General features: G+C 37.8%; 1 protein-coding gene across 1 annotated transcript in view; it reads right to left on the bottom strand.

Moving 5' to 3' along the window:
- Window positions 1-27,214, bottom strand: part of LOC116272672 (thrombospondin type-1 domain-containing protein 7B-like) — a 67,452-nt gene extending 40,238 nt beyond the window's left edge. Inside the window, exons 1-3 of the mRNA XM_031661438.1 lie at window positions 21,376-27,214; window positions 18,866-18,981; window positions 16,647-16,764 (exon numbers count right to left, since the gene is read on the bottom strand). Coding sequence (XP_031517298.1) covers window positions 16,647-16,764; window positions 18,866-18,981; window positions 21,376-21,499 — 358 coding nt within the window. The 5' untranslated portion in view covers window positions 21,500-27,214. The remainder of the gene's footprint in view (window positions 1-16,646; window positions 16,765-18,865; window positions 18,982-21,375) is intronic.
- Between the last annotated feature and the right edge of the window lie 644 nt (window positions 27,215-27,858).

The following is a 27,858-nucleotide window of genomic DNA, read 5'->3' as shown; positions in this document are numbered from 1 at the left end:
CAGAAGGAATTGTTTTGGCAATGATGAGTTTTGATGGGAGAGAGAAAGCAGTGGAGGATGTGGTCAAATTAAAGGTAAAAGTATGGTGTGGTATGGAACATGAGAGAAAGAGAATTTGAAACTAGCTGATGTGCCAGGTACAGTGGCTCACGCCTGTAATCCCAGCATTTTGGGAGGTTGAGGAAGGGGCATCACTTGAGTCCAAGAGTTCGAGACCAGCCTGGGCAGCACAGCAAGACCTCATATCTATAGAAAAAAAAAATAGAAAGCTAAAAAATAAACCTGATATATGGTGGAGACAGGCCTGGAATGGGCATTAAAAGTTTCTAGTTGGAAACAGTTCTCTCCAATTAACAACTAGTAAACGATATGACTACATGCAAGTACTTTAACTCCTCTGAGCATAAATTTTCTGTAAAATAAAACTGAGAATACAAAACGTCTTTATTACTTGAAGATAATTCATGTTAGAAACAAATGCCACTTAAAAGTGCAGCTATTTTAAATAGGAATTAAATTATTTTAAATAAATAGTAAAAAATATTTAAATGAGACTTTTTTCCCAAAACTAAAAAGAATGGAAGTGGGTTTATTTCATCCAATATCCACAAGTATATATATTATGATTACAATTATGTACTCATTATTAGGACAAATAATAAACTGGTCATTGATATTTCTTACATAATTTTATGACAGCTGTAAGAGATCTTGATGTTTCTTTTTTTTTTTTTTTTTTTTTTTTGAGGCGGAGTCTTGCTCTGTGCCCCAGGCTGGAGTGCAGTGGCGCGATCTCGGCTCACTGCAAGCTCCGCCCCCCCGGGTTCACGCCATTCTCCTGCCTCAGCCTCCCAAGTAGCTGGGACTACAGGCGCCCACCACCTCGCCCGGCTAATTTTCTTGTATTTTTAGTAGAGACGGGGTTTCACCGTGTTAGCCAGGATGGTCTCGATCTCCTGACCTCGTGATCCGCCCGTCTCGGCCTCCCAAAGTGCTGGGATTACAGGCTTGAGCCACCGCGCCCGGCCTGAGATCTTGATGTTTCATAACTGACTTTCACAGCTTGAACATGAAGTCTTTGGCTGTTGAGTCAATGATCATCAGTTTTCCAAGGGCTCCCTTTATTCTTGGTGTGACGATCACTCCATATTGTATCCCCTTTGTGGTGGACACACATTTAATTTACAGCTAAAGATAGATCAACAAATCCCCTGATTTGCAATGACAGAACATGTGTGTTAATGGAGAAAGCTGTTGACTGGGTAAAGGTTCTGTAAATGATAAGTTTATTCATGAATATTTTGATGTTATGAGGGGTTTGGCTGTCTGTGGAATTCACAATAATGTAGATTCAGGTGAAGAATATCAGATGATGAGGACTGCCTGGATATGTGTCACATAGGTTATACAAATAAAAAGTACTATATAAAAGCAGCTCACAAGGGGTTGGGCACAGTAGCTCATGCCTGTAATCTCAGCAGTTTGGGATGCCAAGATGGGCAGATGACTTGAGGTCAGGAGTTCAAGACCAGCCTGACCAACATGGTAAAACCCCATTTCTATTAAAAATACAAAAATTAGCAGACATGGTAGTGTATACTTATAAACTCAGCTATTCGGAGATTGAGACAGGAAGATTGCTTGAACTTGGAAAGCAGAGGTTGCAGTGAGCCAAGATCGCACCACTACACCATAGCCTGTGACTCCATCTAAACAAAACAAAACAAAACAAAACAAAAAAACTTGCGGAATATTTTAAATATAGTAGATGCTTTTATTTTTTTCTTCTTGAACATTTATTTATTTATTTATTTATTTATTTATTTATTTATTTATTTTTTGAGTCGCAGTCTCGCTCTGTCGCCCAGGCTGGAGTGCAGTGGTGCAATCTCGGCTCATTGCAAACTCCGTCCCCGGGTTCACGCCATTCTCCTGCCTCAGCCTCCTGAGTAGCTGGGACTACAGGCGCCCGCCACCACACCCGGCTAATTTTTTTTTTTTTTTTTTGTATTTTTAGTAGAGACGGGGTTTCACCGTGTTAGCCAGGATGGTCTGGATCTCCTGACCTCGTGATCCGCCCACCTCAGCCTCCCAAAGTGCTGGGGTTACAGGCATGAGCTACCGCGCCTGGCCTTAAACATTTATTTTTAACAAATACTCTCATATCAATTCCTAGAACTGACCCTGAAACATGCCTGTAATGAGTACATAAAGCATGCTACCTGTGTCTCCTATATTTTATTGGGCTTATTATAGTAAATGCACAAAATTATAAAATACATAATTACTCAGCCAGGTCCCAACCCATCAAATCCCTTAACACTGTATCCTGGACTCTTTCTGTTCTCAGAGTAATAGTGAAGCTTGCCGCCATACATATCCTCCTGCTTTCAAAGTCAGAGGGGAAGAATTTCCTTGGAAACTCTCTGGACTTGTCTTGCTTGGGTTTGTGTTTTCCAATAACAGCATAAGACATGACAATAGGTATCAGCTGGGAACTAAATTCAATCATAAATATTGACAATATGCTGAATGAGCAATGCCCGTTGAGATGAAGGAACAGAAGTTGCTCTCTATTCGTGCACTCATCAGGCTACAAAACAGAGAAAGACACTCCCTATAAAATATATTTCCAGTTAAAAAAGACCTAAATCATGGTAGGGTAGATTTGCTATTTGCTAGTAATTCTCCTCTCTGAGCCTTTTCCTCTTTTTCCCTGGAGAATATCGGGACCTCATTATAAACAACATTGATATTAAGCTTATCATTATATGAGCAATAATCACTAGCAATGAAAGAAAAAGGATTGAATGGCAAGATCTTTAGAAATGGTATACAGGTTGTAGAAACAAAAACAGAAACAGAGGGGCCAATCCCAGTGACTGCATACAGGTTTAAAGCATATCAGACTAGATCATATTCCCACTTAACTAGGCAGTAGTCAAACTTCGCTCTTGAGGCTCCACTGACAAAGTAAATGTAGGAAATTTTAAGCAATTCAAACAAATCTCAAAACTGGTAAACATTTGTCAACGTATACACTTAGAAAAAGAAAGGAAGTCAAACGCAGTAATTCCCTATTCTGACCATATTTTCCAATCAAAGTAGCCAGTCACCATGCCCTTTAGAGAGACATGCTGTAAACGACAATTCTTCTGTGGCCCTGACACATAGTCACTGAATTTACTGGAAATTATGGTTTTGATAGCTTCGGCCAATTTGGATACGGCCCAGGCAAAGTATATACGTAAGAGATAATGGAAAAGGAAATATAAGAATAATAGAGAGATTGTTGAAGACGGTTCCTATTGACTGGAAACAAACAGCTCATTGAATAAAATATCTGAGCAATTTACATAAATGTACCTATAAACTCCAGGGCACCGTAGATATATAAAAGCAATAATAGTAGTATATGAAGTAACTTTGAGTTTCCAGCGTGTCTATGAATATCATTATTATTGGCTTGCTTTCCATCTGGACATTACTTCTTTTGAACATAAGTTAAATTTCCAAAGTTTATGCACAATCATTGACAGAAAATGGTCACCCAGAAGCCAACATCTAGAAGGGGTTGGCCAACTAAAACACCATGCAGAATAGGATACAATGTCACTTAACTGAAGTTAATGGTTCCTGATAAGAACCCCCAAATCAGGTTAATGAATAAAAGATTTTCGCTTTCAAGGGATTTACCCCTATGGATTTATTCTTAAGCATTTGGTACCTGCAACCTAGTGCTAGACAATAGCAAATACTAGCGGAAGACAACATAAGTGAAAAAGAAGCAAAGGAATACTAACAAAACCTCATTAGTAGATGGTCATATTCAATCTAAGTTAACTTTAGTCATATGTGTTTATGTGTTTAAGGCATTTTATTGTATGATACCTTTTGTCATTGTAAAAGCATTCCTCATTATGGAGGGAGGCGCTAAATTAATTGAGGGAATACAATGTGTTTTAATATACAAATGATGTCATACATTCTTGCTTAGCTTTTTCTCTTCCTTATCCTGCTTTCTTCACTTTCCTGCCCCTGATAGTTCCTCCCCTTACTCTCCGAGTCACATAAATCACTTTAACAACCCTAGTTTCAGGCTGAGTTTAGGACATAGTTATTAATATTATCCGTTAACACATGATAAACTGAGACTCAGAGAATTTAAATATTTTTTGTGAAATGATACAGTAGAAGGTTTGGAACAAAGATTTGTCTTGCTCCAAAAGCATATGCTTTCCAATAGATCTCATCTAATCCATTTCTTAGGTATCAGATACTATGCTCTAGTTATTAGGCCACTCGAACTAGTTTGAGAATTGCACTTAGATCTATCTTTTGCAATAAATTTGTTATATGTATTTGTACACTCCATATTTTCTTTAGCAAAAAGTAATGAAGGTGACTGTGCTAACACCTTTCTCCTATGACAACTTTTTTATTTGCTTTCAGGTACTTATCAGAGTAAATTTCTGAAAGTAGTCGAAAATCAGGTTGTATATAAAATGCTCAATTAATTTCATGTGGCTCTTTAGGCAGGACATCTACTAAAAAGTGGTTAAAGCTGTACTTTTCATTTCTCTTAACAAATATCAGGAATTTTTATCCAAGTTCATTTTAAGTGCACAATTTATTTTAAATATTACTGGTGGATACAGATTTGGAATCAAGGCTATTTTCCAGTATAGCGGAGTGGAAGAAAATTACGGTCCTGATCTGCAACCTAAAGACAGCTCTTTAGCACGTGTGTGGTGTTAACACAGCAGTAATTCTACACCAAGAGATACAGTCCATGAGCTTCCCCTATAGAGGAATTCCTTGGCTTATACGAAAATTGCTTCAGGTCTCCAGATACCCTGTTATCCTAGAGAAGATCCAACTTAAGATAAACATTCTATAGGCTTTTCAGAGCAAAACAGACTCTAGTCCCAGCCAGGATCACATCTCTGCCAGGTACATGGGAAGTAACAAGACCACCAGTTTAGAAGTCAAGGCCGTGCTGTCAAGGGACTTAGATACGTATTTGATGGCAGAAGATTAGGCATTTCTGACATTGCTTGGATATGACTCCAGACTTTTCAGTAGTAGAGTATGTATATGCATTCTGACCACTTACTTTCAGTTCTATTTTCAAAAATCACATTTCAGTTCCATTAAAAACTAACACAACTTGAGGGACCACTGTAATATCTATAAACAGCAGCAATACCCACAATGAGCCATTTCCATGGGATGCAAGAGGGTCAGAGAGAGTGAGTTTGCAAATCTTGGAGCTAATATTCCCACTCTTTTTAGAGAAAACCATCAGAGTCACACATTACCTCTGTAAGATTTGCAGCTATTAGATAAATTACATAATATGCAACATTATTGGTTGTGGGGCAAGAACCTATTTACAAGGTTTAAAATTCAGGGGGACTTCTCAAAGCTTTAATATATCTCACTGTCCTTTGTGTTCCCACCTATGACCCATTTTCTCTGCTTATTCTCAAATATACCTATAAATTATAATAATTTTTATAGTGATATAGCATGCAACCCAGGGCCATGTACACAATAAATGATACAGAGTGTCAGATGTACAGGATCACAGTGGAACAAATGGCGTCTTTGGAGACACTTGAGCTTGGGTTCAAATCCATTCTCCACAACTGACAAGCTATGTAACCTTGGGCAGATTACTTCAGTGCCTATCATTACGTCTGTAAAATTAGGTCTACACTTCATAGTACTGTTGTGAAGAATTACTAACATACTCCTAGCATCAGTAATTATACCCTTGACCAACAGGTATTAAAAATCAATCACTCTCATATTTCATCATTTTATAGATAAAAACAGTGCAAGAGAGTTCTACACAGGATAAGTGAGCAGTCCAACATCCTACAACTTGCCATGGAAAAGCTGACTTTAAAACCCAGATCTCTGAGCTTCTTGTCTATTGTTTTTCTTTCATTCCACCACCTAGCTTCTTGTTCTTTTTCCATAAGAACTAACTACTTTATACAGTAAATAAGTCTGAATTATTATGACAGACTGTCCCCAGTCAAGAATACCACACATTGATCAAATTGGATGCAGACACCAAAAATTAAAGTTACTGGCTTGCCCTTGAAACCTAAAAAAAAAAGCTGGAAATCACAAAGTTGTTGTTGTGTTTTGGAGTTAATACAAAATTATTTTCTCATTATGGGCTAGAGTCGACAGAAAAATTATATGCCATCTGGGAAACACAAGAAGTAGGCTGGGTCATATGCTATAAAAATATTATAAACTCATATGCATTAAATTTAAAAATATAAAATACAAAGAAATCCTAGTCTGGATTTAATAACATTCTTAGAGTGTTATCAGTTAAATAATTATGAATAATTCATGATATGCTAAATTTAGAGAGTTCTATATCCTACTGAACTAATGAAAATTCAAGAGACAAAAAAACATGACTAATCCAAATATTAAGCTCTTCTATTACAAGCTTTGATCTTTGAAATCTATCTAAAAAGATCCCTTAGTGGAAGCTTAGAATCAGTCTCTCTCTAAATTGAAATAAATTGGATTCAAACTGTTCTGACCTTGAAATCTTTAACACAATTAAAAAGTATATGCCAAGCATCAGGTATACATTAAAGAGGCAATCCAGACGCTTGGAAAATAAAGTAAGAGCTCATTCAAAATTTCCCCTCAGATCATTGCAGTTCTGTGGGTTCAATGATGAAGTGTGGCTCATGGGGAAGCATAAGGGACATCCAGCACACCAGGTTTTGCCCAACTACTCTGCGAATGCAGAAACAGAGATAATTGTGTGAACTTTTGTTTTTGATAAAGACATCAGCTGAGAACTGCAGCTGCTGAAGTTTGACTCCCAGGTAACTCGCATGCCCACTTTAATGTGACTAAATAAACTCTACCTCTTCCTGTCGTCTCTGCCTATTGCTACAACCTGATCGAAAAGAGAAAGCGGCTCCTACACAAGACAGTTGCTGGCACTTTGTCTTAGAACAGGTGAGCTGCTGATAGTTTCCTAATGATAGTCTCCAACCTTTGCAGCTCCACAATTTGGTCTCTTAAGAAACAAGTTCATCTGTACCATACATTCCTGCTTCTGATTACTGCTATTCATTTACTGTTTGTTTTTCAGGTTGTGCTCTATGAGGATTCAAGCATGATTTAAAGACAGAATTATCTTATTTTAATAATATTATTCTCTACCACAGGAGTGATGGTTAGGGAAGAGTGGTGCCATCAGACTGGAGCAGGAAGGCTGGAATGGGGAAGACATTTGGGGATGGTGGGGAATAACATGATACACCCACAGAGGCTGCCTTGGCACAGTCTTGAGGGTATGTGCTTAAAAATTCAAGGGCCATATATCCTATTCCTCTTTGTACCACTCAATTTTGTTTTTAAAGTTGGAGACTTGGGCTGGGTAGGGTGGCTTATGCTTGTAACCTCAGCACTTTGCGGGGCTAAGGCAGGCAGATTACTTGAGCTCAGGAGTTTGAGACCAGCCTGGGTAACATGGCATAACCCAGTCTCTACAAAAAATACAAAATTTAATCAGGTGTGGTGGCATGTGCCTATAGTCCCGGCTACTTGGGAGGCTAAGGTGGGAGGACTGCTCGAGCCCAGGAGGCAAAGGTTGCAGTGAGCCAAGATTGTGCCACTACGTTTCATCCTGGGCAACAGGATAAGATTCTGTATCAAAAAAAAAAAAAAAAAAAAAAGATAGAGGTTGGGCACAAATAAATACAAGTAGAAAATACTCATCTTTATATTTTTGTCTGAAGGTCTTAACATGGGACGTTAAATAGAACAGGTAGTCAAAAAATGCTTGTGAGATTGAACACTGAGCAGCCTAGCAAAGAAAACACTAGTCACAAGAGCTATAGCACCATCCTGCCCAAATATTATCCTACTAGACCCTTAGAAACTAGCCAGAGGTGATGTGTAACTGATGCCATACTTACATGCCAATAGACACCATCTACATGATTTCCAAGTACTTTATGCAACCTGATTTCTTCCCTAGTCTTTCTGTGCCTTAGTTCACACAAGGACTTTTCTTGTGAAATCTGTGTTTTGTTTTTGTCTTTGTTTATTATTCTAACGATTGGAGAAAGGTGAATTTTAGCTCAGACTACAGCTGCCTAGAACTCCTGAATAGTAGGATTCAAATTTGCATGGGTTTTTGTTGTTTGTAGACAAACAGGGTTTAGTAGACAACAGGGTCTGATGAGTCCACAGCACTACTAGAACTGTTCACAATTTTTAAGTGATCTTTTAATACTAAACTTATGGTTTGGGGTCTTATTCGTAAAGGCTTGCAATCTAGTATGCAAGCTCTTCCCCTTTCAGCTTTCTTTTTATGGTCCAAAACCATCTAGGCAATGACAATAATAAAATTTTTTCAGTGTGCCAAGAACTGTGTTTCAACTGTGAAGATTTACCCACGAAGAATACAAACAGGGTCATTGGCCCCTTAGAAAGATAGACATGAAAATGGATTCAATTCGTGCATGATAAAAAATCGTAGGAGGCAGTCACGGGGATGATGGTGAGAGGCTCCATGTAAGGAAAAGTGGCAAGGTGAGAAGAAGCATAATTTGATCAAAGGTGTGGTTGAAATGTAGTATATTGGAACTGACAGAGCTGGCAGGGCAGTACAAGGTGATGGAGACAGCACAGGTGAGATCCTGAAGATTCCCGTGGGCCATGTTCACAATACAGGACTTTATTCCTTCTTGCCTTTTCCATGCTATCCTTTCTTACTGAGAGAAACAAACATCCCAGCAGTGGCCCTTGAGGACAACACTGTAGTGCTTATGGCAGTGGGATATCCAGAGTGGGTCTCTCCGGACAGAGGAGCAACCAACTTTTTCAATGAAAGACATCACTGATGCAAACAACACCTCTCATTAGTATGTCTTTTGTGGATTCATCAATGAACATTATTACTAACTTGTTAGTTTACTCTCTGATGTCCCTAAAATAGATTTTAAGCTCCATAAAAATAGGGAAATTGCCTTTTTTCCCCCAGTGCTGATCTCGTAGTACATAAGACTATAACTGACACGTATGTATTTGTTTATGGATAAATAAATAGATGAATGACTTATATGTCAACATAAAAACACTTGGTCAGATACTCATTTTTAGAATATCACATAGGCTACGAATATAGTGTGTAGAATTTGGAGAGGGGTAAAAGGATGAGATATAAAATTGACAGATGAGGGTGACTGTGTCTATGGAATAATTTTTAAAAGATCCTATGGAGTCTCCAAAAATCCTCTCTTCTACAGACAGGTAGAGGAACATGGAGGAGAAAATTCACATATACTAAACACTCATGATGTGTCTGTTACTATGCCAGGTGTCTTTTAATACTTAATTTCATTTAATTCTCAAAACAAGAACTAAACCACTAACATGTGCAAAATTCCAATTTATAGATAAAGAATCAGAGACTCAGAAAGATTTAGCTAAATGTACATGCTTAAACAGCTACATTCGAACTTAGATTTATACAACTTTAAAGTGGATGCCCAGTGGAAACCATGCCTGGCTGCCTCTGAAAACAATTGACAAACTATTGGTTAATCACTGTAATCTCGGTCCTAAGACCTGTCATTTCATTTCCACAAGCTCTTTGCTCTCATTTGTGCAAGAAATTACATATTATTGTTGGACATTGCAATTCCCATGTTTTCATTATGAGTAACATTCTTTGTAGAAGTAGTTGTCAATTTTTCTTAGTCACATTTTCCTAATATGTACCCTGGTTACTGTTTTTGGCCCTGCCCTCTCTAGGACCTTACAGTTGAGTTCACAGATGAGCTCCTTTTTAATCATGAGTCATACCTAGTTTCTCACACAGTCCCAACTAAAGAAGATAATTATCAACAACATCAGCACATACATTTGTGAGTAGCTTATAGATGAGTCCATAACTTAGTGCCAGTGGTCCAATATGAGAACTTCTAGAAAACTGCTCTCAAATCTCTGTGGTTGACAATCAGATCAAGGTCCTGGTATCCCATCCTCCCCTCCCAATGATGATCTCTCCAAACTGCAGTTCTTCTTCCCATCTCCTCCCCTGTTTAATTTGCCTGCTATGGTTTGGATGTGGTTCGTGTCCACCAAAAGGCATGCCAACATTTGATCTCCTTTGCAGTGGGGTTGGGAGGTTAGGACTAGTGGGAGGTATATGAGTCATAGGTGAGCATTCCTCATTAACAAATTAATGCCCTCCCTTGGGAGTGAGTGAGTGCTCACTCTTGCAGGAATGGATTAGCTCTTGCAAGACAGAATTGTTAAAAATGTGTGGCTTTCTTGGTTTCTTGTTCTTGTTTTCTTTCTCACCATGTGACTGTTTTGCACATGCCTGCTCCCCTTCCACTTTCTGTCATGAGTTGAAGCAGCCTGAGACCCCCACCAGATGCAGCTGCCCAATCTTGCACCTTCCAGGCACCAGAATCATTAGCCAAATAAACCTCTTGTCTTTATAAATTACACAGTCTTAGGTATTCTGTTATAGCAATACGAAATGGACTAACACAGAAAATTGGTACTGAGGAGTGAATTCTGAAAATATGAAAATGATATCTGAAAATGTGAAAGTGGGTTTGGAACTGGGTAAAACACACACAGGCTGGAAGAGTATGCAGGGGCAGGCTAGAAAAAGTCTGCATTGCCATAAATGGAGCAATAAGTGTGATTCTGATGAGGTCTCAGAAGAAGACAAAATGATGAGGGAGAGTTTGGAACTTCTTAGAGACGGGTTAAGTGGTTGTGACCAAAATGCTCACAGAAAGATGGACAGTAAAAGACATGCTGATGAAGTCTCAGATGGAAATAAGGAACTTATTGGGAACTGGATAAAACACTACCCTTGTTACACCATAGCAAACAATTTCGTTGCATCATGGTCATGCCCTACAGCCTTGTGGAATATAGAACTTAAGAGTAAAAGAATAGCATACCTGGTGGACGAAATTTCTAAGCAGCAAAGCTCAGGCTGCTGCTGCTTCTAACTGCTTATAGTAAACTGCTAGAGAAAAGGGAAGCTGAGTGGAAAGATTTGGAAAATTTGTAGCATGGCCATGTGGTAGAGAACGAAACAGTATCTTCAGGAAAGGAATACAAGAATACTGCCAAGAGACCCTTTGCTAAAGAGAGTAGCATGGCTAAAAGGGAGCCAGGTGGTAATGGTAAGAACAATGGAGAAAAAGCCCTGAAGGCATTTTAAAGATCTTCTCGGCCAACCCTTCCCATCAGAGGTCCAGAAGTCTAGAAGGAAAGAATGGTTTCAGGGGACATGACCGGAGCGCCACAGCCCTGCGTTGCTGCAGAGATCTGCTACCCACATCCCAGTGATTCCTGCTGGAGCAGCCATGGCTCAATCTTCCCTAGATGTAACCATGCTGTCACTCTGGAGAGTCCAAGCTATAAGCTTTAGGAGCATCCACATCCACATTACTAATTTTGTAATGGGAGAGCAGTGAAGGTATGTTGACTTCCACCTAGATTTCAGAGGATGTGTCAGAAAGCTTGGGAGCACAGACAGAAACCTGCCACAGGAGTGGAGCTGTCACAGTTTTCACCATGGCAAAACCTAGTAGATTCCTGGAAGCAGGGCTGCCCTGGGGACCCCAGACTGCAAAGCCATTGGCAATGTGCAATGCCCACTTGAAAAAGCCATAGGCATTCAACTCCAACTGGCGAGAGCAGTCACATGAGCTGCACTCAGCAAAGCCATAGAGGTGGGGTTGCCCAAGGCCTTGGGAGCCCATCTCTTGCACCAGTGTGCCCAGGACATGAAGTCAAATGAATCTGTTCCAGAAATTTAAAATTTCATGCCAGTCCTGCTATGTTTTATACTTTCCTGGGCCCTGTCATTTCTTTATTCAGGCCTATTTTTCTATATATATATTTTTTATTATACTTCAAGTTTTAGGGTACATGTGCACAACATGCAGGTTTGTTACATATGTATACATGTGCCAAGTTGGTGTGCTGCACCCATTAACTCATCATTTACATTAGGTATGTCTCCTAATGTTATCCCTCCCGCTCCCCCCACCCCATGAGAGGGGACGTTCCCCACTCTGTGTCCAAGTGTTCTCACTGTTCAATTCCCATCTATGAGTGAGAACATGTGGTGTTTGGTTTTCTGTCCTTGAGATAGTTTGCTCAGAATGATGGTTTCCAGCTTCATCCATGTCCCTGCAAGGACGTAGACTCATCCTTTATGGCTGCATAGTATTCCATGGTGTATATAGCACATTTCTTAATCAGTCTATCATTGATGGACATTTGGGTTTAGTTCAACTCTTGCTGTGAAAAGTGCATAATAAATATCGTGTGGATGTCTTTATAGTAGCATGATTTATAATCCTTTGGGTATATACTCAGTAATGGGATGGCTGGGTCAAATGGTATTTCTAGTTCTAGATCCTTGAGGGATCGCCACACTGTCTTCCACAATGGTTGAACTAGTTTGCAATCCACCAACAGTGTAAAAGTGTTTCTATTTCTCCACATTCTCTCAGCAGCACCTGTTGTTTCCTGACTTTTAATGATAAATCATTCTAACTGGTGTGAGATGGTATCTCCATTAATGGTTTGATTTGCATTTCTCTGATGGCCAGTGATGATGAGCATTTTCATGTGTCTGTTGGCTGCATAAATGTCTTCTTTTGAGAAGTGTCTGTTCATATCCTTTGCCAACTTTTTTTGATGGGAGTTGTTTGATTTTTGCTATGCAAATTTGTTAAGTTCTTCCTTCTGGATATTACCCTTTGTCCAGATGGGTAGATTGTGAATTCCTTCCATTCTGTAGGTTGCTTGTTCACTCTGATGGTAGTTTCTTTTGCTGTGCAAAACCTCTTTAATTAGATCCCATTTATCTATTTTGACTTTTGTTGCCATTGTTTTTGGTGTTTTAGTGATGAAGTCCTTGCCCGTGCCTATGGCCTGAATGGTATTACCTAGGTTTTCCTCTAGGATTTTTATGGTTTTAGGTCTAACATTTAAGTCTTTAATCCATCTTGAATTAATTTTTGTATAAAGGTGTAAGGAAGGGATCTAGTTTCAGCTTTCTACATATGGCTAGCCAGTTTTCCCAGCACCATTTATTAAACAGGGTACTCCCATTTCTTGTTTTTGTCAGCTTTGTCAAAGATCAGATGGTTGCAGATGTGTGGTATTATTTCTGAGGGCTCTGTTCTGTTCCATTGGTCTATATCTCTGTTTTGGTACCAGTACCATGCTGTTTTGGTTACTGTAGCCTTGTAGTATAGTTTGAAGTCAGGTAGCGTGATGCCTCCAGCTTTGTTGTTTTGGCTTAGGATTGTCTTGGCAATGTGAGCTCTTTTTTTATTCCATATGAGCTTTAAAGTAGTTTTTTTTCCAATTCTGTGAAGAAAGTCATTGGTAGCTTGATGGGGATGGCATTGAATCTATAAATTACCTTGGTCAGTATGGCCATTTTCACAATATTGATTCTTCCTATCCATGAGCATGGAATGTTCTTCCATTTGCTTGTGTCCTCTTTTATTTCACTGAGCAGTGGTTTGTAGTTCTCCTTGAAGAGGTCCTTCACATCCTTTGTAAGTTGGATTCCTAGGTATATTATTCTCTTTGAAGCAATTGTGAATGGGAGTTCATTCATGATTTGGCTCTCTGTTTGCCTGTTATTGCTGTGTAGGAATGCTTGTGATTTTTGCACATTGATTTTGTATCCTGAGACTTCGCTGAAGTTGCTTATCAGCTTAAGGAGATTTGGGGCTGAGGCGATGGGGTTTTCTAAATACACAATCATGTCATCTGTAAACAGGGACAATTTGATTTCCTCTTTTCCTAATTGAATACCCTTTATTTCTGTCTCCTGCCTGATTGCCCTGGCCAGAACTTCCAACACTATGTTGAATAGGAGTGGTGAGAGAGGGCATTCCTGCCTTATGTCCATTTTCAAAGGGAGTGCTTCCAGTTTTTTCCCATTCAGTATGATATTGGCTGTGGGTTTGTCATAAATAGCTCTTATTATTTTGAGATACGTCCCATCTATACCTAGTTTATTGAGAGGTTTTAACATGAAGGGCTGTTGAATTTTGTCTAAGGCCTTTTCTGAAAATATTGGGATAATCATGTGGTTTTTGCCTTTGGTTCTGTTTATATGATGGATTATGTTTATTGATTTACATACATTGAACCGACCTTGCATCCCAGGGATGAAGCCACCTTGATTGTGGTGGATAAGCTTTTTGATGTGCTGCTGGATTCGGTTTGCCAGTATTTTATTGAGGATTTTTGCATCGATATTCATCAGGGATATTGGTCTAAAATTCTCTTTTTTTGTTGTGTCTCTGCCAGGCTTTGGTATCAGGATGATGCTGGCCTCATAAAATGAGTTAAGGAGGATTCCCTCTTTTTCTATTGATTGGAATAGTTTTATAAGGAATGGTACCTGCTTCCTCTTTGTACCTCTGGTAGAATTTGACTGTGAATTCATCTGGTCCTGGACTTTTTTTGGTTGGTAGGCTATTAATTATTGCCTCAATTTCAGAGCCTGCTATTGGTCTATTCAGGGATTCAACTTCTTCCTGGTTTAGTCTTGGGAGGGTGTATGTGTCCAGGAATTTATCCATTTCTTCTTGATTTTCTAGTTTATTTGTGTAGAGATGCTCATAGTATTCTCTGATGGTAGTTTGTATTTCTGTGAGATTGGTGGTGATATCCCCTTTATCATTTTTTATTGTGTCAATTTGATTCTTCTCTCTTTTCTTCTTTATTAGTCTTGCTAGCGGTCTATCAATTTTGTTGATCTTTTCAAAAAATCAGCTCCTGGATTTATTGGTTTTTTGAAGGGCTTTTTGTGTCTCTATCTCCTTCAGTTCTGCTCTGATCTTAATTGTTTCTTGCCTTCTGCTAGCTTTTCTATTTTGGAATAGAAATGTTTACAAATGTCTATACCACCATTGTACTTTGGAAGTAAATAACTTTTTTTTTTTTTTTTTTTTTTTTTTTAGACTCAAAGCTGGAAGAACTTACCTTCAGTCTCAGATGAGACTCTGGATTTTGGGCTTCTAAGTTGGTACTGAAACAAGTTAAGACATTTAGGATTATTGAATGGAATGGCAGTAGTTTGCATGTGAGAGGAACATGAGTTTTTAGATTTACCGTGGATTGCTATGGTTTGAATTTGGTTTGTTCTCATCGAAACTCAGATCAAAATTTGATCCCCTTTGTGGTGGTCTTGGACAATGAGGTCTATGGGGTGGTGTGTGGGTCATAAGTGCAGATCCCCCATGAATGGATTAATGTCCTCCCTGGGTGTGAGTGAGTTCTCATTCATTGAATAGATTCATTCCTGCAACACAGGGTTATTTCTCTCTTGCTTCCTCAGTTTCTATCTCTTGCTTCCTCTTTCATGATGTGATCTCTTTACAAACACCTTCTCTCCTCTGCTTTCTGCCATTAGTTGACACAGCCTGAGGCTTTTACCAGATGCAGCTGCCCAATCTTGAACCTTCTAGCCACAGGAATCATAAGCCAAGTAAATCTATTTTCTTCATAAATTAACAAGCCTCAGGTATTCTATTATAGCAGCACAAAATGCACTAAGATGTACTAACAGTGTACCAGGATTTCTCCCTAGGTCCTTACTCCAAATTTTTGACATGTACCTTATGATATATTGCAACTCTACTTTAGGACCAGAGTTCTATCCTAAGCCAGCTCTGTTTTATGCTATGGTCTTGTTGCTTTCTCTCCCGTGGACCCAGATCTTGATCCCTACTTCAACCTAATGACTGGAATGCCATCTCCGTTTCCACTTACCTGCCTCACTACTGAGTATCAATTGCCTTCTGCATTCCTTGCCATGGCGCATTACTTATCCACTGGGATTCTGGGATCGTGTAGTAATGATTTCTGTTTCTTCCCCAAATATTTATACTCCCTTCTCTTTATAACATTATCGCTGAGATGTGACTGACAACTCAGAGAGTACATTTCCTTCCCTGCCATCTTCCAATGAGTTGGAAATGTAGAGCAATTTTGTCTAATACATATGTAAGAAATGTATGCTGCTTCCAACCCAGTTCATAAAATCTCCACAGTGCCAAGTGATATCACCATCCAGAGTAACTTGGTCCTGTTAAAGTGGCAGAACCTCTGTGAACTTGTGTCCTTGATTTACATTTTGAAGAATAAAGCCCTCTATTTATGTGGGTGAAAAGCAAGTCTCTAGTCTATTAGGTTCAGCCTAGGGTGTGCTTTGGGGGTTTACAGCTTTACTTAATAATACAACTTTAGTTAAATAATACATACTACTTTTTCCAAAAACCACTGAGGCCAACATGTTTTTTCAATTTGTTGAGCTTATGACCTTCTGAATAAACACTGTCCCACAGATTCCTCAGCCTCTCTGGAGTCTGCCACTGTTATCTGGTCCATTCTGCAACCTCTGCCTCACTCTCCTAGACTGATATGAAGCCAGGCTCTGGTTTTCTTCCCCTGTGGGTCAGTTTCATGTTGACTTCAGCTGGTCCCATACCCTATGCCATTTATCAAGCTATAGCATACTGAAAGATATTTAGAAACCCTATACAAGTTAGTGGAAAACATGGGGAAACCAATACCTCCATGGCCACAAGTCTGTGAACACTCTGTCCAAGCCGTCCACCCTGACAGCTGACAGTTGACGATACATTCCACCAAGCAGGGAATGCTCATTCTCTGGGGCTTCTCCAAATTATGCTGCAAATGGAAATGAAACAAAACTTTATTGGAGGAATCACTCTTTAGTCAAATCACTGTCCTTTCGTGGGAAAGACTCTCCTTTACTCTGTGATACTAACCTTTCCATATTTCAGTGGGGAAATATATCCTTTCTTATATAAACTGGTGACAATCATAGAAAATGATTGCCCTTCAATTACCAAATAAAAACTTGTCAGCCCAAATTTCTTTTTATAAAATCCTAAACTCCATTAGGCTGCCAGGAAAGCAGAGGTGTCTCATTACACAGAGATCTGTCCTGTTGTTCAATCAGCAAGGAACCAGAAAGACACTTCAATACCAAATTCAGGCACTTTGTGCTTCTGAATAGGCCAAAAGTACATAGAGGGCCAACACAGAAAGCCAGCTAGGCTAGAAAATAAATAATATGGGGATAAAAATACAATCAGAAACCCATCTGAAGTGCATAAAAAAGCCTGGGCTAAAAATACAATCATGGTCATAACGATGGGTCAAGTTGATGATACAGTTTATTTTTTTTCTTGTCCTCTCTGAAACCAGCATCTTGGGAAATGGTACAAATTTTCTAATGGCCAAGGTAGCAGAGGTCTTAGTGAAAGAATAAAACACCTGAGAAACACAGAAAGAATAATAAAAAATTCTGCTCTAGGAATAACACACTATTTGTGTGCTTACTTAGGAAAACTTGGACATTCAATGTGTGTTATATGTTAGCAATACTCTCACCAAGCTAAAATTAATGATTACAGTACAATGACTTGCCAAGTGGGTGAAATGGATATTATCGTAATGAGACCTATAATCTGTCTGAGATATATGGATATTCTAGTCATGTTAATAATTTGAGATTTTTAAAAACTGATATTTTTTACATATTTATCGGGCATATGGTATCTGGAAATCACAGAAACTGACTTTCTGTTAATGAATAGTTTATATATTTTTGTATCAAAAGAAAATACTCATTACATACACTAAATAAACAATGCTCACCTATTGGGAGTTGTAGATTAATGATTTTTTTTTTTTTTACCCTAAAACAGTCAACTTCTTTAAAGGCTGATTAAACAAAATAAATGTCAAAATAAATCATGGTATACAGCACTCTGCCCTGTATCAGTCAGTTTCAGAATTTGACCAAATGGAAATCCATTTCAGATATTCTGTTCTTAGGATTGGTGACATAGTCTGCAACTGCTCCGTTGGTTTAAAGAGCATGAGCGTGTTGTGACAATACTTAACAGAGCGAAGTCAGGATAGGTGACAGAGGTTTGTTTTGTTTTAATTCCCACTGATGTATTCCACCTCTCTTAAGAGAAATGCCACCAATTTTCATTTTGCCAGTTTGTTAAAGAAGTTTCTGGGGAAATGTGAGTTAACTGGCCCCCTTTTTCCAATTTATTGAAAGATTCTTTCAAGTGATTCTTGAAGTGTGATAGTATATTTACTTCTATTAAACTGCCTCCACAGTGGAGGCAAGAAAATGCCAAGTTCTTTGGAAAAGTTCTGACTATAGCTTTTGTCTGAACTCCATATAGTTTGGAACAGAGGAAAAAAAGGAGGGCAATAAAATTACAAACATTCAGAACCCATTAATTTGAAACTTGGTAGGGATGCATTTTAATGTAGGTTGCAAAGAAAAATCTCTGCTATTTATCCAAATATTATCTGCTTAAGCAAACTGACATGATTCTGTAATGGCAAGTGTCCATGTTCGTCTTCTATGCAAGGGACAGTATTATCACATATGCAAATGAATCACCTGTCCAATACAAAAGAATCATATTTAAATATTAAAGTCACCCCAAGGTCAACAGTTTGGCAAACAAGTACAGTTAAATAACATTTTACAAGTAATAAAAACATATATTTTTAATGAACCCATTTCTCCACTACAAAAATGACCTTTCCCAGTCATTTTCACTAAATTCAAAACTAGTGAGCTATAACCGTACTATACTGGCACCCTTTACTCTAACTGAACCTAAGCTGAGATGAGAAGAAATTAGTCTGTTATCTATATTGGACCTCATGGAACTGCAGACCAATATTAAGAAAAACAAGCCTTGGATGTGAGATATGAATATAAACACATTACCTGCTCACATTGGTCCATGCTGACTGGCTTGCCATCACTGCGCACACAGCTTAGTAGGCGGGTCCTGACGCCTTGACCACAGGGTGCATTTTCACTCAGCTGGCATGTGCTCCACTCTACAGGCATAGGATCACCCACACTGAGTTTCAAAATTATGGCCATGTGAGCAAAATACAACAGATCTTTGATTATCTGCATTGGTGGAGGATAGTCCACACATAATCCTAAAATCATTTCCAGGTAGCTTTGGGAAGCATAGTGCAATGCCTTTATTGCAAAACAAAAACCAAATACACAAAGAAAAGTGAGTTACCTGCTTAAATTTGCTTTCCAGAGATAAAGAGCCAAATGGTTTGTTAGAAACCATCTCATGGTTGGCTGAAGTAGAAGAGGAAATATACTAACCAGGATGGTGAAGAAAAACCACTTTAGAATCAACTATTTGTTTAGGATAATTGAGAGAAAAAACAACCCAGAAATGATGCCAGTTGCTATGGTCCAGATGCTTGTGTCCCCCTGCAAAATTCATATATTTAAATCGCAACCCTCTAGGTGACGGTATTTTGAGGGAGAACCTTTGGGAGATAATTAGAACATGGGAGCTGAGCGCTCATGAATGAAATTAGTGCCTTTATAAAGGAGGCCTAAGGGAGTATATTTGCCCCTTCCATCCCCTGAGAATGTAGCTAGAAGGCACTGTCTGGAGATATAGGCCCTCCTCACTAGACGCTGAATCTAGTAGCACCTTGATTTTAGACTTCCAGCCTCCAGAACTATAAGAAATACATTTTTGTGTTTTATAAGCTACATAGTCTATAGCAATTTGTTATAGTATCCAGGACATACTAAGACACCAATCTTTTATGTAAACTTGAAAATGTTTTCAATACTAAATCCAATCATTTAAACCATTTAGTGCATTTGATACAGAATAGTCAAAAGAGATGCTCCAGGAAAGAAAGAGGGAAAGGCACATAAAACTGCATGGACTGTTACAGAAACTATATTTTTTTCAAATTATTCTATCATGAGAAAAAGTTTTACAGATTTGGCTAGTCATATTACAAACTAGATGGTGAAGAATTAGAATAAATTATCCCATAGTTAATTTGATTTTGTTTTTTTTTTTTTTTTTTTTTTTTTGAGACTGAGTCTCACTCTGTCGCCCAGGCTGGAGTGCAGTGGAGCAATCTCGGCTCACTGCAAGCTCCACCTCCCCGGTTCACGCCATTCTCCTGCCTCAGCCTCCCGAGTCGCTGGGACTACAGGTGCCTGCCACCACGCCTGGCTAATTTTTTCTATTTTTAGTAGACATGGGGTTTCACCATGTTAGTCAGGATGGTCTCGATCTCCTGACCTCGTGATCCACCTGCCTCGGCCTCCCAAAGTGCTGGGATTACAGGCGTGAGCCACCGTACCTGGCCGTTAATTTGATTTTTAAACAACTGTTATTTTTGGTGTCAGTAGAAAGGAAGACCCTTGATCATACAAAAACTCATTAAGGAAATTTTCCATATTTGGTAGATGATCTAGTAGTTTAATAGGAATAGAATAGCAAACCCATGTATAGTAAAATCAGTCTTTCAAAGATATGCTCTTCCAATAAAGCAAGTTTTATTGTATTTCTGAAACAGTACTATAAAAACCAGAGATCTTTTCTCTAAAGAAAAAGGACAAATACACCAGGTCATCTTCACCCATGAGGACAATCAGACAGCCCCACAGAAGTCACTATGAGGTTTTCCACAAGAGGAATCTCAGCAGTCAACGTGGCTGTGGTGAGGATTTTTTTTTTTTCTTTCAGTAAAGGCAATTACCTTGCCTCTGCAGGCATGTGGTGGTTTGGTTGTCAGTACTGAATTCAATGCTGTGACTTAACATGGTTCCACATTTTGCAGCATTTTGGAATGTCTGCTGCTGCAGGGAATGGCAAGGAGCAGATCAATGTAACCATAACAGTCCTCTAGTTTTAGACACTGAGCACTGTGGTGCCTGGAAAAATGCTGAGCAGTGGCCGAACAGCTAGACTTGATGTAATTCCCAGTGCCTCGAAAACATCCCTGACCAGCCAGTCGTAGCATTCATTCTTATTCAGACCCATATAGAAAGTACATCACAAGCTCAGTTTTCTGAAATAATAAAAAGCAGGAAAGAGCCAAATTCTATGACAGTATGATTCCATTTTCTCTCAATGGTAAATTATTCTCTGCTACTTATTTTTGTTGTTTCAGTTTATCATGGCTTAAATCAACATTTTTCTGAAATGTTGCCAAATCTTTCTAAGCTTCTCTTACTACAGAGATTTTATGTGGCCTTGCTGATTCGACATGCCAAGAGTGAGCATTTCTTTCTGTGAGGGGATACTAGAAACATCAAGTCCTCAGCCTTTTATGCAAGACACTCACACATTCTACTCTCCATTCTTAATCTTGAGAATGAAAACACACACAAAAATTCTCTCATTAGTCAATGTTCAGGGAAAACGACAAGGTCATAGATTTCAGCTGTACCTGTTAGATTGTACTGGAACTGGAAGCAATTTTCATTAAGGAGGCAAGGCTGCACCTGTGAGTCTTCAGCACAAGTCCTTGAGCTCAGTGATGGTCTTAGCAGGTGGCGAGTTCTTCTCTGCATTGTGTGGGGATCGCATGACTATTAAAATCAGAGTAGGAAAAGTTAACTGTGGGCAATTTATTTGATAAATTATATAAGATATACACATATAAGTAGGCATATATATAACAATATAGGCAATAGATTATCTGGAGGGTTAAACATATTACTTAGAAAATGAAATCATTTCTGTGATTTCTTAAAAACTGTTTTTTTTCTACCTGACAATTCTTTGGTTTTTCCTGTGTTACCTCGAAGGCTACATTTCTATCTCCCATATATAATTAAACACACGGAGACTATTTCTATCATTTAAACTCACACTGTACTCTCAAATAGTCTGCAAAAATGTAAGAGATCCATATATTTTGAATGTTTAAATGCTTTAAGAAAAAAAAGGAAGACACTGCCCTGTGATCTCAGATAGTCTAGTCTAATAAAAATAATCACACAGAAAATTTTCATGAGAAAATCATTTTTTAAACACTAGAACACAGAGATATAGAAAGGGAATTATAAAATCAATATTGCCAATACACTAGAACCTTCTTATTTGGGGATGCCTTTGGTCCACAGAGCATGGACAACTGCGCGCTGTTGCCTTTCCGGCAAAATTAATGTGAAAATGTGAACTCCAAAGATATCCTGCAAATATCATGATACCTGTGGCTCCACATGTCCTCCTCAGCTCCTATAACACTCTTGACCCAGCTCCTATAATAGCCTCAGCTCCTATAATACTCTTGACCCAGGTCAACTGGCCTGCCAGATTTCATCTAGCTGGTCTACCCATAGTGGGGCTTCAAGCTCCTCCTACTCGAACAATCTTCTTTCCACTGTCCTCCAAATCCTATTCACCATTTTCAGAACACTAATCAAGCCTTACTCTTCTCACAGTCTTTTATCTAACAATGCCAGGTTCTTCTCTTCCTTTTTGAGCAAACTTCCACCCATGCTTAGGATAGTCTGTATACAACTGCTTCTAAACACATACATGTGTATCCTCGTGTGCTACCTTTCTTTACGTCGCCATTCTGTTTCTTCATTGCCCTGCCTCTTACTTTCTTTACAAATTCTTTTAGGGCATGTTGAATCATGGTTTCTACTTCTCATGTCACTCCTTGAAAGTCTTGATATCAACTATATGTTGCAATTTTTCAACAAATACTATTAAACATGTTGACAACGTGCAATCCCGGACCCCCAAATCTAACAAGGCCCATAGATTCTTAAGTCACGGGAGAAATAAAAGTCTCTGGATTAAGATCATCAAATCACCATGTCTATAGGTGGGACATTTTATTTGTTTTTTATTCCTATTCCCCTTTCAGATATAGTAATAAAGAACAAAACCTATAAACTGAGTCTTGGCTATGGATCAAAATTATTATGTTGGATTGCACTAAAATAGGCAAAAAGCATGCCAAAATTTTTTCTCTTAATTGTAAAAGTTTGAACCATTGATACACATTCACCATCCATGTGATTTTGTATTTGGATCTGTCAGTACTTATAAAGTAATTTTATACTTAATTGAATCAAATTGTCTCTAGATAATCAAGAAAGGCCCATGAAACCAAGCAATTATTCTTAATTATCTGCACATGAATTCCATGCTAAATGCTTACCAATAATTTATTACTATTTTACCAATTAATTTGAATGCTTCTTCTCATGTGGCAGAATAATAACAAATGATTTGTCAGTAAAATAAAATGAAAGTATCTTGGTAGATGCTCCTGATTAGTGCTCTCCTGCATTTCTATCTTATAAAGTAATCAATTAATGTCTGAAACAAGTGATTACAGGTAAAGGCTTAGGTACCTGCTTAGTCTAAGCTATCAAGTAAAAGAGAAAATAAAACATACACACATCAATCAAATTACTATGTAACCTTGAACAATTCGCTTCTATACTCTAAACCTTAGTTCCTCATCTAAACCTAGATGAGACAGAAGAATGGGGATGGGATGAAACTTGACGAGATTTAAAAATTTTCTTCCTCGGATCTCACAGTCCATATGTGTCTAAGTCTGATGGGTATAGTTCTAAAATATCTTCTTGAGGCTCATCCACATTTCATACCATACAGTTTCGGATAATTACATATTAATATAAAGAAAACCAACACTGCATCTTACTCCCCTACTAAGTTACTTCCCATAGAAACAGGCAAAGAGGATTGCATGGGTTCACGAGCATGATTCAGCCTCATCTCAGGTAGTATTTTCACACTTCATCTTGTAAAAATTCTCCTAGTGCTGCTAACAAGTGATAGATTACTGTTTCTCCTTATTTCTTTCTAATAGCTATTTATAGAAAGTTTAATGTTAGTGTTTTTATCCTTATTTGTTTCTATTAGCTGTTTATAGAAAGTCCATAAAATAATGAATTATCCACAAGAGAGATGGAGGAGGGTGAGGATAAGTAAAAAAGAGAAGAGAAAGGATGTTTATATCTATCTGGATGATTTCTTCATTAGATCAAGACTTTTCAAATACAATTCTGGATCTTCTCTTCTCTAGAGTAATTATATAAAGACATATTGTCAATTTCCTGCATATAGAAGTGGGAAAATGATGTGTGAATAACTAATCAAAAGTCAACTTTGGACCAGTTTTATTTTTAAAAAGTCAAGGTTATATAGCTAATGTTTATTTGCTAGGGAAGATGATCCAGTTAGAACCTGTTAGTGTCTAGTACAGAAACCCCTTCATGAGACTAGTTTTTCTAACTTACTACTTTTGTAAAGCAGCATTTACCTTAAAGTACAGTCTTCCCTTATGACGTTATGCCTTCACACATTTTGTTATCTCTAGAAGCAAAGCCTTTTGCCTGACTTAAATACTTGTATTCATATCCCTCAAGATGAAATCAGATGTCCTTTGTGTGAGCCTCAATTGACTTGCTTGGACCCATAATAAATGGAATTGCCTCATCTAGTAAACATTTCTGTTACATGTATTTATGTTTGTGCATTCCTTCCTATGGGCAATTTGAGAGCCAAAGTCTTAATTTTCTTAGACATTCTGTGCCATGTACTGTGTCTGGTATAGAGCATACAAATAATAAATGTTTGTTATGTGTAATAATTTGGTTCTTCAAGGGTAATATGACTATATTTTTGTAAGCTGCCATTAGGGACAAATGGCCAAGCCTAGATTATGATCATATTGTCTGAATGTAAGAGTTTCCCATAGCTATGTATATCTGATGAAAAGAATATAATATTTTCTCTTTTCTCATAACATTTCCTACAAAATCTAGATGGCATTTTCTAGAAAAATAGAATCCATCAGGAAATTAATAAAAAATATACATAACTGAATTTTAATTTACTCATATAAAAGATGACAGACGGATAATTTAGATAAGACATTTTAAATACATCTAAACAAAGAGGTATAACTTGATGTTTTTCTCATTATCACTGAACTAGTAATAATCAGAGTTTAATAAAACTTGTGATAAATCCAATTATTTGTGAATTTAAATCACTCTGCAAATTTCTTGTCTGGGGATGAGCATGACTCCAAGGCCTGGCCTTGTAAGCTTCCATCAGATACAGAAACCCAATGCCTTTATTCTGTTACAGGGTCTAACTGATAATTCTGAGATGGTCTCTCCCTTGGATAGCCTATTAGTCCTACTGTCAGTAGCTTTGCTGTTTCTCTCTCTGTCTTTTCCTGAAGCCAAAATGGATCTATACTTCAAGAACTTTAGTTTTCTTATTTGGAAAAATAGTGTAAAACGTTCACAAAAATATCTTTGCAGAGCTTTCGGAAGAATTTTTTAATGAAATTAAACCCTGGTTCTCCAAAGCTGACAAGGAATGAGAAAATATATAGAAAAGTCTGGATCTGAAGAATTGTTACTCATGCTTCACAGGTTTAACACAGTTCTCAGAGATTCTTAGGCGATGGTCACAGAAGTAGAGACAAGATCTTTTCACATCACAGTGCAACAAGGAGAGCCAAACCAAGAACACACAGACCATATGCTCAGTATAAAGTGACAAGCCATCACCACAAATCCCAAACCACAAGCAGGTGAGACCGACAGTGGAAGCCCTAGACCTGTGTGATATCAGCATCTGACAGAAGAGAGCAGAAGGTAAAAATAGGGCAATCTGATGACCCAAGGCAACCAAAATGGGGAACTAAAGCTGAGACCTGGAGAAATTTTCACACTTCAAGAGCAGCTGAATATAAGGGGTTTATGGAGAGGTCTTGGAAGCTGACACAGTCTGGATCCACTGAACTGTCAACATTAACAAGCCAGAGCTCCCTTCCAGAACAGTCTCCTCCTCTCCCCCACCCCTCTACTAAACAGAAACAGGTGGGAAGAATTTCCCAACTGAGTGAAACAAGGAAAATAGCAGTGAGGAAAAAGAAAGGACCAGGAAGCAAGGTGAGGAAGGAAATGGGAAACATTAAATCTCACAAAGTAAGCTGTTTTCTTTTTGACCGTGTGTGTGTGTGTGTGTGTGTGTGTGTGTGTGTGTGTATGAGAGAGAGAGAGAGAGTTGGAGCCTTGGAGCCATGAAATCAAATGAGAAGAAAATAATCCTCAACCATACTCCCTTTTAAAAGTTCACAGAAACGAATTTCACAGAAAAGTAAACAAAGAAAGAGATAAAATTTAGATTCCATGAAAGGATATTCTAAGGAAAAAGAATAAAGGGCAGATTAACATCCCCACAGATGAGGCAGTGCAGCAGAAAGAAATGCACACAAAACATATAAAAACTACTGTATCCAAAGGGGTTAAAAGTCACTTAAGAAATGACCCAAGATATAAAAGAACAGCAAAAGATTAGAAAAAATTCAAAAATTAGGTGACAGAACCCAATAAATAATTAGAACTTTAAAAATTATTTTTAGAAACAAAAATGAAACAAGAATACAAGAATAAAAATACAACAAATAATGCTTAAAGAGAAATTAAAGATGTAAAGAAAACAATTACAAAACACATTAAAAAAGAGATATAAAATAATTTGAAAAAAACTGACAAATAGAGAAGTAAGGAAAAGCAGATGCCACATGTATGTAATAGAATTTCATGAAAATGAAAACCAAGGCAAGAGCACAGAACTTAACAAAAAGAAGATTCAGAAAACTTTCCAATAAAAATAAAGAAAAAAATTTCTAACTACTTATTGGAAAGGCACATCAGAATCACCAATACTGAGACATATCCTAGTATAATTATTAAACTTTATAGAAGAGAAAAAATTCTTTGAGTATTGGTTTATAAAGAAAATAAAGTATTGTCAGACTTTTTTACAGGAAAATTTTATTCAAGAAGAAAATGTAGAAATATAATAAATATGCACGAAGAAAAAAAAAAACCACATGATCCAAGGATTGTATGTCCAGCATAGCTCACTTTCAAGTATAACAACCAAAGATAAATGGACACAAGACCTGAATAGACATTTCTCAAAAGAAGACATACAAATGGCCAACAAGTAAATGAAAAAATGTTCAATGTCACTAATCATCAGCGAAATGCACATCAAAACCAAAATGAGATATCACCTCATTTCAATTAAAATGGCTATTGTCAAAAAGACCAAAAAAAAAAAAATGTTAGGCATGGATGGAGAAACAGAGGGACTTATACTCTTTTAGGGGGAATGTAAATTATTCCAGCCACTATGGAAAACAGCAGGAAGTTTCCTCAAAAAATAAAAAATAAAATTCCATATGATCCAGCATTCCCACTACTGTGTAGTAGTGGGAAATGAAATAAAAGGAAATGAAATCAGTTATGTTGAAGAGACATCTGCAGTTCCATGTTTATGGAAGCATTATTCATAACGGGTAATATATGGAGTGAACCTAAGTGTCCATCAGTGGATGAAGGGATAAAGAAAATGTGACATACACAATGGAATACTATTCAGCCACAATAAAATGACATCCTGTTTCTTTTTTTGCAGCAACGTGAATGAACCTAGAGGACATTAGGTTAAGTGAAATAAACCAGGTACAGATAGACAAATATGGCATGATTTTACTCATCTGTGGATTCTAAAAAGTTTGATGTCATAGAAGTAGAGAGTAGAATTGTGGTTGCCAGAAGCTGGGGAAGGTAGAGGAGAGAGTGAAATGAGGAGAGATTGGTTAACGAATAGAAAGCTATACTTAGATAAGAGGAATAAGTTCTGGTGTTCCAGTACACAGTAGGGTGAGTATGCTTAACAATATTACACTGCATTTTTAAAAACAGCCAAAAGAGAGGATTCTGAATGTTCTCATCACAAAGAAATAATTAATGTATGAAGTGATGTATATGCTAAATACCCTGATTTAATCATTATACAATGTATACATCTATCAAATCATCACATGTACCCCATAAATATATACAAT

Source organism: Papio anubis, unplaced genomic scaffold (genome assembly GCF_008728515.1).
Source record: "Papio anubis isolate 15944 unplaced genomic scaffold, Panubis1.0 scaffold154, whole genome shotgun sequence".
In the NCBI taxonomy this organism is placed as follows: domain Eukaryota; kingdom Metazoa; phylum Chordata; class Mammalia; order Primates; family Cercopithecidae; genus Papio; species Papio anubis.
The sequence above is the reverse complement of the archived record's forward strand: the minus strand, read 5'-3'. Positions and strand labels throughout refer to the sequence as shown.